The sequence below is a fragment of the Amblyomma americanum genome, chromosome 1 (genome assembly GCF_052857255.1).
Source record: "Amblyomma americanum isolate KBUSLIRL-KWMA chromosome 1, ASM5285725v1, whole genome shotgun sequence".
In the NCBI taxonomy this organism is placed as follows: Eukaryota; Metazoa; Arthropoda; class Arachnida; order Ixodida; family Ixodidae; genus Amblyomma; species Amblyomma americanum.
In genome coordinates, this window is record NC_135497.1 from 272,828,106 (window position 1) to 272,841,757 (window position 13,652).

The window sequence follows — 13,652 nt, forward strand, 5'->3', positions numbered from 1 at the left end:
GGAAACGAAACCTTGCGTTCGTTGCGTACTCGCAACATTCACGAAACGGGCGCTGTCCGCCGTTGCCGCGTCGCTACCAGTCGCGAGTGGCTGGAACCGCGCAGCGTGCTGTGCCTAGCGGGGCGAAGCTCCGGAGCGCCGCTGCGTTATAGTTTCTGCGGTATAGTGGGATGGAAGGGATGATAAATTTCCTGAGCACCTCAATGAACGCCAGCGATACGAAATGACGGCAGCTGGAGCACAGACTAGCGAAATTTTACTGCACAATCGCGTCACTCATATGATATAGGCGTTTGGAAAAATTTGCTTCGTTATTCGGCTGACTTTCAAATCCTTCATCACGACACGCTGAAAGGTACAAAGGTTCTTTGACTTTAGTTGATAAAATAATGAAAGAGAAGTTTGAACTGCGCTGAATGAAAGTCTCTGCATCCAAAATTTCTCGACATGTTGGCTCAAGCCAGTTCTTCGTGCGGTATATTTATTTTTTACAACGTGCTTAGAAACCATACTTTTCTAACTTTTGTAATTCACTGTTCTCGGCGGAAATGGTCCCGTTTCTGCCAATATACAGTCTTTCACACAGCAGGGGCTCGCAGATGTCACAAGGAGCAACATCTGGAAAGCAGCTTCCGCAATAGGCTGCCACAGCATCTATTTTGGATCCGTATGTAGCCCCAGGATCCATGATGGATGCTTGGAGTTTGCCATCTTGTTTCTCAAGTTGGAGAAGTTTTTCACGTTGGATGCTTAAGCCTGACGTTTCTGGAATATTTAAAGTATCCGCAGCCGACTGGTGATCGAGGGCGTCCACTGCTTTCCTCATTTGCGCTGTCGAAGTGTACGCTTTGGAATCACTGAAACCACTAAGAAACAATGGCCCTTGGTGGATATTCATTCCCTAGATGCTGTTTAAGCTCAACAGGTCACTGGTGGGATTGAGACCACAGTGAAAGTGGTGCAGCATGACTGTTCGTTTTTGCTCGTTCGAGAACTTCACGGTTGTGCTTGCACAAGCTCTACTTTTGTTTACATTTATAGTCAGCGTGCTTAGCTGGGAAAGCACTGTGAATAAATTATACCTATAATACGACACAGAAACATCACTCTAAAGCTTAACAAGACAAGAAATTCATGCACCAAAATGCACTGTCATAGTCAACTACCTTTTGGACCTCCCCTCGTATGTACAAACCTTAAGGTTTCACCTTAAGGCGAAACAAAAATAACAGGAAACGAAATCTGGGCGTGTAACGCGGCAGCTTGAAACATGGCGTGCAAAAGTAGGAAGGGGCTGTTAATAACTTTTCCACGCCATGTTTCAAGCTGCCGCGTTACACGCCCAGATTTCCTTTCCTGTTATTTTTGTTTCGCCTTAAGGTGAAACCTAAAGGTTTGTACATACGAGGGGAGGTCCAAAAGGTAGTTGACTTTGACAGTGCATTTGGCTGCATGAGTAGGAAGGGGCTGTTAATAAGCCCGCCGCGGTGGCTCAGTGGTTCGGGCGCTCGGCTACTGATCCGGAGTTCCCGGGTTCGAACCCGACCGCGGCGGCTGCGTTTTTATGGAGGAAAAACGCTAAGGCGCCCGTGTGCTGTGCGATGTCAGTGCACGTTAAAGATCCCCAGGTGGTCGAAATTATTCCGGAGCCCTCCACTACGGCACCTCTCTCTTCCTTTCTTCTTTCACTCCCTCCTTAACCCTTCCCTAACGGCGCGGTTCAGGTGTCCAACGATATATGAGACAGATACTGCGCCATTTCCTTTCCCCCAAAACCAATTATTATTATTATTATTATTAATTGGTTTTGGGGGAAAGGAAATGGCGCAGTATCTGTCTCATATATCGTTGGACACCCGAACCGCGCCGTAAGGGAAGGGATAAGGGAGGGAGTGAAAGAAGAAAGGAAGAAAGAGGTGCCGTAGTGGAGGGCTCCGGAATAATTTCGACCACCTGGGGATCTTTAACGTGCGCTGACATCGCACAGCACACGGGCGCCTTAGCGTTTCTCCTCCATAAAAGCGCAGCCGCCGCGGTCGGGTTCGAACCCGGGAACTCCGGATCGAAGGGGCTGTTGCGAAACAGAAAACCCAGTGGAGGCCATTCACGGTTTGTGTAGTTGGCTTCTCCACATTGCAAGTTGCCCTAAAATGGGTGTCACTGGCTACGAGCGAAGTGACGAAGTTCTGAGCACGCATGCTATAGATTCGCGTGTAAACCTGGCGTTGCCGCCGAAACCGCGTGAATATGTGCTGTCTCATAAAACACCAACTACGATCTATGGTAGAGAAGGGGCAGGTAGATGGGTTTCTTGAAAACACAAAGTTTCTAAGTTCACCCACTGCGCGAATCACGCCGGGTTCGAACCCGACCGCGGCGGCTGCGTTTTTATGGAGGAAAAACGCTAAGGCGCCCGTGTGCTGTGCGATGTCAGTGCACGTTAAAGATCCCCAGGTGGTCGAAATTATTCCGGATCCCTCCACTGCGGCCCCTCTTCTTCCTTGCTTCTTTCACTCCCTCCTTTATCCCTTCCCTTACGGCGCGGTTCAGGTGTCCAACGACATATGAGACAGATACTGCGCCATTTCCTTTCCCCAAAAACCAATTAAAAAAAAATCACGCCCATCGCGAGGTGCAAATCCGGCTGCAAACGCAGAAAAGGAGGGGAGAAAACAACGCCAACGACACTGGAATGTCCTGCGTTCTATGAGCCACCGCAAACTATACGGTATTTGCGATAGCCGGCACTCCGCAACGGTTTCGCGCGTCCCTTCTTTTTCAAGAGAGCCGCGCAAAAGGCCACCTAAAGATAACAACTGAGCCCCACCGCACCATCACCTCGTCGACCACGCACTGAAGAGGCATCGCACTCTTCCAGTCGCCCAACCACGCTGCGAGTTATACCTCCCGATTGTGAGCGACCATTCTGGGTAGCATTTAAGCGATACGTTATGTGACCTGCGGAGGTGTCAGAAAATTAAGCAGTAGCACGCCGTTTTCTATGTCGCCGATAAGTGCTTCAGATGCTGAGGGAAGCAGTCGGAGCACCCTTCCGGTGATCGTTGGAGATATTAGACGTTTTTAGCATACCGGATACGTACTACCGGGAAGCGTATACCGGTTTACCGGACCCCTCTTGCGCATGCGCAGTGGCATTGTTGGCGTGAGGGGGAGCCACTGCGCGTGCGCAAGAGGGGTCCGGTGAGGGGGAGCCACTGCGCGTGCGCAAGAGGGGTCCGGTGAGGGGGAGCCACTGCGCATGCGCAAGAGGGGTCCGGTAAACTGGTATACGTCTCCGGTAGTACGTCTCCGGTATACTAAATCTCTCTATTAGTCTAAACGTTTTTAGCATACCGGAGACGTACTACCGGAGATGTATACCGGTTTACCGGACCCCTCTTGCGCATGCGCACTGGCCTCGGAGCCATCGCGCGCGACGGCTCGACAATTGTACGCGTATACCTTGCTCGTTCTCAATGTAACCAAAATGGCGTTCGTTACGTCTTCGACAAAACAACTTGTCGGGCGAGTTGGCTTCTGTATTGCATGATCACAGCGCTGTGTTGTGTCCTTCCTTCTTTGTTCCGTCTCTCGGGCTGTAACCACGTGTTATATCTTACTCGTAAGCGTTGGAACAGCACTATTTCAGTTTTCTTATTTTTTTCTGCATGTGCAAGAGCATATTTATCCGAACGACGTTAATTTCGCGGCTGATTTTCCTTGAAGCGCACGTCGACCCTATGTGCATCCTCCTTATTTTCACGTAGAGGAAATGAGACTGTGATTCGGATCCGGCTACTCGTCTATTAGTAGAGTGCATTTTGAAACCGCGCAAAAAAAGGCAAAGGACGAGGAAGAAACCAACAGGACAGAGCGCTCTGTCCTGTTGGTTTCTTCCTCGTCCCTTGTCTTTTTTTTGCGTGGTTTCAAGATGCACTCTACTAATAGTCACCAACTAGCCCGTCTCTCTCTATTATACTCGTCTATGTTTTGATCATTGGTAAAACAGCGCAGACAAGACAAGGACGCAGGAGGAGACATAGGCGTCGCAGGGCCCATGTATAAGTCTCTTACTGCGCCGACTTGCTAAGAATGACCTGCCACCAACTCGCCCCAGCTTCTACACTGGCGTGTTTTTTACTTTCGCCAGAGCTTAACGCTTCCCGGCAACGCACTATCGAGGACAAATAGAACGAGGACGGGACAGGTCGAACGCGAACAGCGGAATAAAACAAGAATCGGGTACTTGCACGGTTAGCTATCACTTCGAAAGTGCGGTGACCTCTCTTCCTAAGTGGTATAGCGAGCTTCGTTTGTGTACTCGTGCTCCTTCGCTTGTTGATTTCGCACCTTGAATTGCCCATTTCGCATTTCCTTTGTCGCCCCCCCCCCCCCCCCTCTTCCGATAGTGTGCCACATAAAATTTGCTGTCACTGCTATGCGCTGTCATTCCTTGCACCATGCAGTGCGCCCAAACTCGGCGTTTGCTGTGGCACGTGTCGCACCGCTATACGACATGTCGGAGAAACGACAGACGTCGTTTCTGCGATGTTCCTCGTGTTGTGATGCGGGTCCGAGAAATAGATCTGTGTCGTTTTAGTTCCGTCGTTTCGTTCGAGCTTTTCGCAACAATGTTCATTTTTGAAATTATGCCTCAGTTCTGCATGTTTCTACTGCCAGTCCATCTGCTGAGGTGCATTTGGAGTGTCAGCAACATTTTATGCCGGATAAGTCGACCCGCATCGTAAAATTCGGGTGTTTTAGAACAGTGGTACCCTATCGATTAGGGGAGTACCGGGGTGCCAGAGCGCAGGACAATAACCCGAGGGGTCTTATTGTTCTGCGCATGCGCACTGATGCCACGCTATTTCCTTATCCCCACACAATGGGGTACCGCTATTCTAAAACTCCCTATTGAAAGCAACTCGGAACGCAGAGAGCACGCCTTTACAGTGCCCCTTTGTGCGCGCTTGACACATGTTAGCTCATGTTATAAGGAACATGGCAGTACGTACAGGTAGTGTCAATATGAAAGGGAACATGGGAGCACGTGGCCTCCGCGCTTCGCGAAGCGCTGCCGCTGAGGCTCGGCGAGAATCGGCGACAAAGGCTCTTTGCGCAGCAAACACGGGCAGCTGCTCTTTCCGCACGTACTACGCCTGGTGCTAAAAGTCACTTTATCCGGTGCCGCCCGTTCTCGCCGACTGTCGGCGGCAGCACTTCGCGACGCGCTCCCTTTCATATTGCCGCTACCTGTTCTTGATGTACCCTCAACACGGGGAGGTTCAACTCCAGCATAACAGGAAATAATTGCCCTTTGCACTCATAGGCATTTGTGTCTTCGCATTTTCAGAAAAATCTGCTGTTGGCCAGCCTATAGTCGGATACAGCTCAAGAACCAAGCGGCTTTTGTCCGACAAGGGACCCCCTCCAGCCAATGGCGTCGGCCCATTCTCATGAACCTGCTAGCGTGACAATGCATGGAGGGGACTATCCCCTTTCCCCTTCATTGTTACATTAGCAGGCTCATGAGAGTCGGCCGACGCCACTGGCTGGAAGGGGGGTCCTTTGACGGGGAAAAGCCGCTTGGTTCTTGAGTTGTACCCGACCCCCCCCAATAGTGTCTCTGTTTTGTCTTTCTGCAAGTGTTTATGCGTGCATTCAAAGTAAGGTCATGATGTCAGTAACAAAACCCCCCTGACTTTTGCACCAACTTATGCATTTTTTGCTGCTCATTATTGATGCCATGTGCTTGTTTTCTGTTCTGTTTTTGCAGGTACGGCAGCCAGTTAGCATTAATATTAAATTACAATCAAAACAATTTCACAAGAAGCCTTGCAACTACTGGTCTCAAGGATGTGCCTCAGAGTGCATACTGGATAGGTAAGTCACGAATCGAAATCGTAATCATCATTATAATTATCATTAAATTATCGGCATAACAAATTTTAAATGAGCACAGTTATTTGTTAGTTCGAAACATCGTTTCCCTGCAACACCAAAAAAATTACTGGTAATAATTTAGAACTTTTCAGAATGAATCCTTCGTGAACTACTTTGTCTCAGATGAAAAGGATCGAGCAACGCATTTTTATTCAAATTAATTCGATTAATTCGAATGGACGGATAATTCGTACCACCGCTAAGGTCACGTCGAACTCGCGCACTTAAAAAGCCTGCCGCGATTGTCAGCCCCAACTGGGCCCCTTTGATTGTATCAATGCCTCCTGAACATGCCTAGCTGAAGCGTCTCCTCGATTTCAATGGGCCCCGAGATTGCCTCGACATTGCGCAGACTGGCCGCTAGGCGGCGCTAAAAGATGACCCTTAATTTCAGTTTCAATGACTGGGAGACTGTGATGCGCGGCGCTAGACCATGCTGTTTCACCCTTTTTTCGGGATTTAAGCAACAAATTTTAGCTCGCTAACGACAAAAAACATGTTTTGGGATGTCTCAGCGTGCAGCAAATGCTTAAAAAGTCTAAGCTGACTTCCACATATTACTGAAAGAGGATCATCAGTTTCAATTTCGAAATCTAAAAGCGTGCTGTGCACCCCGTTCTATCATGCCGTAAGGACCTTTTGTTTGCTGCATAACCAGTAACGTTTGGACGCGGTTTACAACAAAATGAACATGTTCGAAACATCCATATTGCAGCAAGTGCTTGAAGTGGCTAGAAATGCCGCAACATAAGTACTTACACTGCATGATGCATGGTTGTATATAATATTGTACTGTTGCCAATGGCAAGAAATCAACTACTTCGGACAAAAAAAAAAGGGAAAATAATCCGTGAGATAGAATAAGGACAGCGGGAAGCCCGGAATTACCTAAGCTCTCAACTATAGCCAGGTACGTGACCCGTGGCAGGAGGACTGCATATGGCGCTCAATGGATGGAAGCCGGAGACGTCGCGGTAACTTGCCTGGGGAGCCGCTGGCCCGCAGGGGGCAATCCCTCATATCTATAATGTTCTCAGAACTTTGCGAAGCGCGCGTCTGTTACAATCTTGCTGTGGAGTATTACGAGAGATGTTTCGATCGGGTGAAGCAGATCTCGGAAGGCCCAGCCTGCGCAGTTTCTGGTTATTTTTCCGACGATCGAGCTTTCGCCGAACGGTACCCCCTTGAATAACGTTGACAAACTTCAAATAAACCCATGCCCCTCTTCTCTATTCTTTTCGCTAGAAACACAGCTCACTAGGTTCCTGTGTGATGCACACGCGCACAGTGACGTCGGGAGTAACACGTGCAGGCCTGACTGACCGGATTTCTCCAAATGACAAGCAGTGCGTGCGTTGATGAAATGGCAACTGGAACAAGGGGAGTATCAGGCATGGCGAGCGACGTATGAATATTAAAAAAAAACTGCGCTTGAAGGCACAGACACGTGCGCACTTACAAGGAAAAATGGCATGCGTCGGTGCGATGAAGACGGCGGAATTCGATCGATTTCTTACTGCAGTTTCAAGAATTTTTGGGTAAAGAGGTTTCTTGTTGTACATCTTCGCAACTGCGTTCTTGTCTGTTATGTCAAGTTCATGGTTTGTTAGCAACGGTTTGATGAACTTCTTGCATATAATATGCCGCAATCCTTGTTCCCACAGATCAGTACAGGCAAACCCGCGATTTTATTCACACTGTAGAGCAAGCATGTGTCCAGTGGCCTTTGAAGATGCGTTCGGTCTTTGAGCATGATATCGACGAACTTCTTGTGGCCATGTAACACTCTTAGGAGCGCTGACGTCGGGTAAAAGAGTCCACCCCTGTCTTGATGGGCAGTCAAACTGTCTACAGTAGCATTTCCTTGGCTGGAAATAAAAGCTACAAACTGAAGAATAATTTGATGTTGTGCTTGGCTGCCAGTTTTTTCTTCGAATTACCTTGAGCCGTTTTTCCCGAAGTCCTAAGTCGGCAGGAATTTCATGGAACGAAAAGCCAGGCTTCTTATTGTTTCACTGACTGGAAATGCAAAACGGAACGCAACAGCAATTGATTTTCGCTCGCTACTCCCTCCAGCAACTGCAGTCATCGACGCGTCACTTGTCAAACGGTAAAACTAAACATACCACACAAATAATATAAGAAACAGCGCCCCAGAAAGCATACCTTTTGCTGCAACGGCAGTCACAAGAAAATTCTGTACTGCCTGCGTGTCGTCTGCTAGAGGGTCATCTGACAGCGCCGCTATACGGCGTACGCGCGCTCTACGGCGGGCAGAAAAACGCCTGACGCTTCAGGCATGTTCTTCAGGAGGCATTGATTGTATTTAAAATGGCCCCGTTTAGTTCAAATACCACCACATTCCTAATAATTTATGAAACTCGACGCATCTAGGTCTCTGCTCATAACACAATCAAACGGCCGGTGCTGCACGCGTTTTAGTTACTTCGGGTACAGCCACTGTACTTCGGTTTCTCACACTGATCTCCACTAGGGAGCCCTGGTGGACTGTGCAACTTCCTCCATTAGCTTAGGACACGTTGGGAGGACAAATCTTTAAAACATGCTGCACGTACGAACCTTTGGTGACTGGTTCGGCTTTCTACGCAGTCGTGATACCGGGCGTGTGATGGCCAAGGTGCCGGCCGATTATGGACCGTTCGCTGGCGTACAATTCTGGGATCATCGTTACCGTGAACACGCTACGCGTTTCTTTCACGTGCATAACGTCACTGAGACGCTCCTGCGTTGTCGGTTGTAGACTGCGTCGTCTGCTAATCTTTCTTGACTGACAAAGGTCTCCTTTATCTCGCGATATATGGTCGCGATATTTTGCGACAGTATCGAAAAACGCGCGGGTGTTCACGGTAACGGTGATCACCTTAGTACACCAGCTGTAGCTTTGATCTAATTGGTTGCTAATTGCAGACAGCGGGGCTTGGATGTAGAGCCGAGGTGTATTTGTCACAGTAGAAAAACTAAATACAGTCGAGCCCACTTAAAACGGCCGCAGATATTACGAACGCTTGTTTATTACGAACAAATGCAGTGCTACCATCGAAAAAGGCATTAGGGCATTGGCAGTTCATCACAGATACAACAAACATCTGTCGCAACACCTCTCGGTTGTAGCAAACGAGGTGGTGCCTTATACTCGCCCCTGAAAATGAAAAACTTGCGCTTCCAGTAAGCCCAGACAGACATCGAAAAACTTTTCTCAGCTCACACAACACCACCCGTGGAAAGAACATGTGGGCCGAAAAAAAGTAATAAAAAGGTGGCATTGAAACTATGTTAACGTCGGCCAGGCACGCACCGATGACCTACAAGGTAAATCATTGCCTATATGCATGCCAGCTGGGCAAGTCATCCCAAGTGAAGGCAGAAGCGCGGTGGGTGAGTCAGTGGCATGTCATAAGCGAAGCTACTGCCTCTGGTTGTGGATCAACTAACAGCAGAAATTTGAGAAGTTTGAATTGCTTGCCCGCCACGTTAGTCAAGTGGTACGCGTTGCCTGCCCAGTCAGCTGCAACTTTTGGTGCTGCCACGTGCAGGCAGCGTGAGGTAGCGAACAGTGCAACTGATACATTCCGTGTGCATGAGCACTGTGCTACCTTCGTTGCTGCATGGGCCCATCAACGAGAGATGATCGACTCTGTCAAAAACACGCTTTCAGAGGCATGTAGATCTGTGGCAGTGAGTCGCTGATGCATTGCTGGCTGAATGTTGCCTCGGATGACTGCATTCGTGTGGACAACGTTGCAGCGCTGTGCTTTGATGAAGCAAATGTACGCAAAGTACAAACACTCCATTACCTCTAGGAACCTTAGTATGGCCTACCTGCCACCAGCTGCAGCGAATGCTTCAACCATAGTTACATCCTGTTCCTAAAGCAGATTGTTGGCAGCAAGGGACTTGTCGAGGAGCACATGACCACTCTGGAGAGCCTGTAAAGTGCCGTGGTAGGGTGTGCTTTGAAGAAATAGACACACATGACCAGTTCTTAGAAATTAATGCCACTTTTGGCAGAGTTGGTATTCTTAGCTGTAATACACCTACACACATTGGGTATAATGAACGCAATCCATGTAATCGTTGGTTTGTTATAAGTGGGCTCGACTGTAATTTTTGTTTTGAAAACTTCGCCATTTTGCAAGTAAACCTAGCGCAGTTTAAAAATGTTTAAAGCCGAAATGTTTGCAAACGCCATTTTCATAGTAACGAAATCAATGTTATTGTGTGGAGCACTGTTAAATGGTTTGCTGTCTTTTGTGCAGTTTCTGTTTGCAGCAAACTGTGTAACTGTGCAAAGTAACCTCTGTACCAGGCTGTGTTAACTGTGAACAGCAAAAGGCTGCGTCAGGCAGTGCGGTCTCAGCTTCTGCTCCTGTTCCTGTGCGCATGCTGGCAGGACATATGAACAATAAGCTAAATTTGATGTGTATACAAATTCATCAGGGCATGGCTGTGAGAAATAGGTAATTTCTCAATAAACAATCTGCATGAATGCATAAATGTGTTACATCGCCAAACAAGGTGATTGCTAACTCCAAGGCATACAGTGCGGAATTTGCCATGGGCAATGATCTGTGCATGAACAGTTGAGTCCTCAGGCATACTGAACTATTTACCTCTGACAAGCTGTCAGTTTTACATATCAAATGTCTACTTAGGCAAAAGTAAAGTTTATGAAAAAAAACACTGTAGCCCACAGTAGTGCACAATGTAGGTGCAAATTAATACATGAAACCATTTCCTCTTCTTTTCTGTTTTTTTAATTGCTACATCGTATCTGTGGCTGAAATTTCCCAAGGGCTCGACTTTGACCGACTCATGTCATCTCTACATTTTAGTAATACAGACAGTATTTACACTCACAGCTTAGATAAGGTGAGCTGGGAATCATTCAGGGTAACTATGTTTTGTTTTGACATGTTGTCAACAGAACATACTGTCAACTTGCAAGTCCACAGCAGTATAATTGTATGCGTCCAGTAATGCATTAAGCACGCAGAGCTATTCTTGGTATAGTTTGTTGTACATCTCAGTAAGGTGTATGGCGTAAGAAGACATGGATGTGATGAAGGTGCTGTGTTTATTCCCTCATAATGTTGGTGTCCTCTCGTACTTTAGCACCTCTTTGAGGTTAAGCAGTGTTCAGTAGCGAATGAGCTGTTCTGCACAAACCTTATGCAGTAATCATCTTGTTGAAGTGACGGGATACAAATTGCATGTTTTCTAGAGAATTTGCTTCTCTGAATATTTGGAACACTGATGATGCCTCATTGTACCTGTCAATGCCTTCATGCTAAGTGCAAAAAGACATCACCTTTGCCGAGGCTGTATAGTTTGACTCCTCAACCAAGAGTGAAATCACAAGCATGTCTACACCAAAAGAGAAACTGAACTGTGTGAGTTACATTGTTGCCAATATAGCATGTCCCATTCGCACATTGAGTGTGTTTGTGTTGCATTGGCCAATCATATTTTTCATCAGGTCCTGCCCACTCTTTTTCCCCTCCTCATATAAGGGAAATTTTTGGTTTTGGAATTGACCAACCAGGCTTCTTACATCCAGGTCTCAAGTCTGTGGATGACTTGTCTACAAACACGCTGGAGTCTTCAAGTGGCTACTTCATCCCCAAGTATGTGGGCCACTGGGCACTGGATCAGCCACGGCCCAAGGATGGCCAATGTGTGCAAGCACGTCTCACCGAGCGCACCCAGGAGTGGCACCTGGCACCCTGTGAAGCTCTGCTGCCATTCATCTGCCAGGTGCCTGCCTGCCCTGAAGGTTAGCCATACCTTGTTTGCTGGACCCACAGGCATGCAGACATACCTGTTATGTTGCATCTAAGGGGCGATACTTGTACATATGCGTGCATATATCATGGCTGACAGAAGCTGTGAGGTAGTGTTGTGAAGCAGCCCATCATGGTAGTGACTGAAAATGGCTGGTTGGTGCAAATAATGACTGTTTGCTGTTCAGCAAATGATAGGCATTGGAAGATTATTTTTATTATACAAGGATACCACCATGATGAACCTGTGTTTTTTAAAATGTTATGAGCACCACCTGTGCTGTTTGCGAGTGATGCATGCTGAATAATTAAGTGATGTTAAAGGCTTAGAGTACTGTGGCACATTTTAGAAGGTCTGACTGTTCAGCAGAATGGTTAGGCCATGTGAGAAAGGCTAGGAGGGGTGCATTCTGTGTGTCTTTCAAACTATCTTGATTATTTGATTAATGTGTTGCCCTTTCTATGTGTGCCTGCACACTGGGAGCACATCAATATATACTTATGAACAAATTATTGTAATGAATAATTCAAGAATTGAATGCTAGTCTGGGTTACCAAAAGCACCCGTAAAATTTATATTTTTTTCAATAACTGGCTAAAGGCAATTCACATCATCTGAATTTATTACAGGTTCCTACTTGTGCAGCAATGGAAAGTGCCTCAACAACCGGTGGATGTGTGATGGTCATGACGACTGCGGTGATGAGTCTGATGAAATGAACTGCCCTAGTAAGATTTTTTCTGCAAATATTTTTTTTGTTGCACAAATACAGAATAAAAGAATCTTTACAGTGACACCTAAAAGTGCACTCAAAAAGAAAGGCAGAAGTCTGCTTGGAAATTGTGACAGATCTGAGCAAAAGAAAAGAAACTTGCAATATGAAGCCCTTGAATGCAGAATGCCGGCATGTGTGTGACTACATTTCAGGCTTCCCCCCCCCGGTTATATGTGGTAAATTCACAGAGCGTAGAAAGGTGCACTGAGACATACATTGTATTGCATAGCGTCGCCTAATTGCGGAAAATTTCTTAAGAAGACTGCCTTTTATAACTCCAGGCTCACTTTCTATCGTGAGATTCAGCAAGTGCGCTGGAAACTACATTCTTATGCAGTAATGCCTGTCTCATAATTTCAGAATCATGCCACTTCTACATGCAAAGCTCGGGAGATTCCATTCAGTCACCCAACTACCCAAACAAATATGAGCCAAACCTTGACTGCAAGTGGACGCTGGAAGGTCCGTTGGGTACTGGAATTGTCTTGCAGGTGAGTGTGTCTTTGAAGCAGAATAAATAAAAAAGGGGTGTTCTTTCTGAGCATTCTCATATGGTGTTGGTAAATTTTCACCTAGTCCATATTAACTGCTTGGACAGTGAAAATGTGGGTAAAGGGCCTGGGCATCCTCTGCACAATATAAACATAATAAATAATAATTATTGAGAAAAATGATGTGTTGTGTTTTATGATGCATAACCAACTGAGGCTATCATGTACCAACCACAGCGCGTAATGATATGAAAAATGATATTGGTATCCAATTAAAAACTAGCAAATTAGGCTAATTGCTAAACCTTAAAAACAACCAAACTTAGCAGACATACTTATCCGTATATATATTAAACCAATGGCAGAATTCAACATCTTCCTGTCACCTGATCATATAGCATTATATTCGTTGAAAATCTAGGGTATTTTTTTTTCTTCTTACCCAAGGCTTAACTTTTTTAGTGAGTGACATTGTAGGAAGCCTTCTGCAGTACTGAGAGCTGACAAGTTCACTCTGATTTGAGAAATATGTCAGGAAATGTGGTTTGTACCATACTGTTAGGACATGACTGGCATTATTGGTCTGTATTGTACATGATATGGAGGGCATTACAGGGTTAGGAATCTAGAGGATAAAATAA

General features: G+C 46.6%; 1 protein-coding gene across 2 annotated transcripts in view; it reads left to right on the forward strand.

Annotated features, from left to right (window-relative positions):
- uif (sushi, von Willebrand factor type A, EGF and pentraxin domain-containing protein uif) overlaps positions 1–13,652 on the forward strand; it is a 142,239-nt gene that overhangs the window by 64,789 nt on the left and 63,798 nt on the right. Inside the window, exons 4-7 of one of the 2 annotated variants that reach the window (XM_077649246.1) lie at positions 5,777–5,883; positions 11,522–11,737; positions 12,375–12,473; positions 12,881–13,011. In XM_077649246.1, the coding sequence (XP_077505372.1) occupies positions 5,777–5,883; positions 11,522–11,737; positions 12,375–12,473; positions 12,881–13,011 (553 nt within the window). Of the gene's footprint in view, positions 1–5,776; positions 5,884–8,444; positions 11,355–11,521; positions 11,738–12,374; positions 12,474–12,880; positions 13,012–13,652 lie in introns of those variants that run through there. The other variant, XM_077649247.1, reaches the window with a different exon arrangement.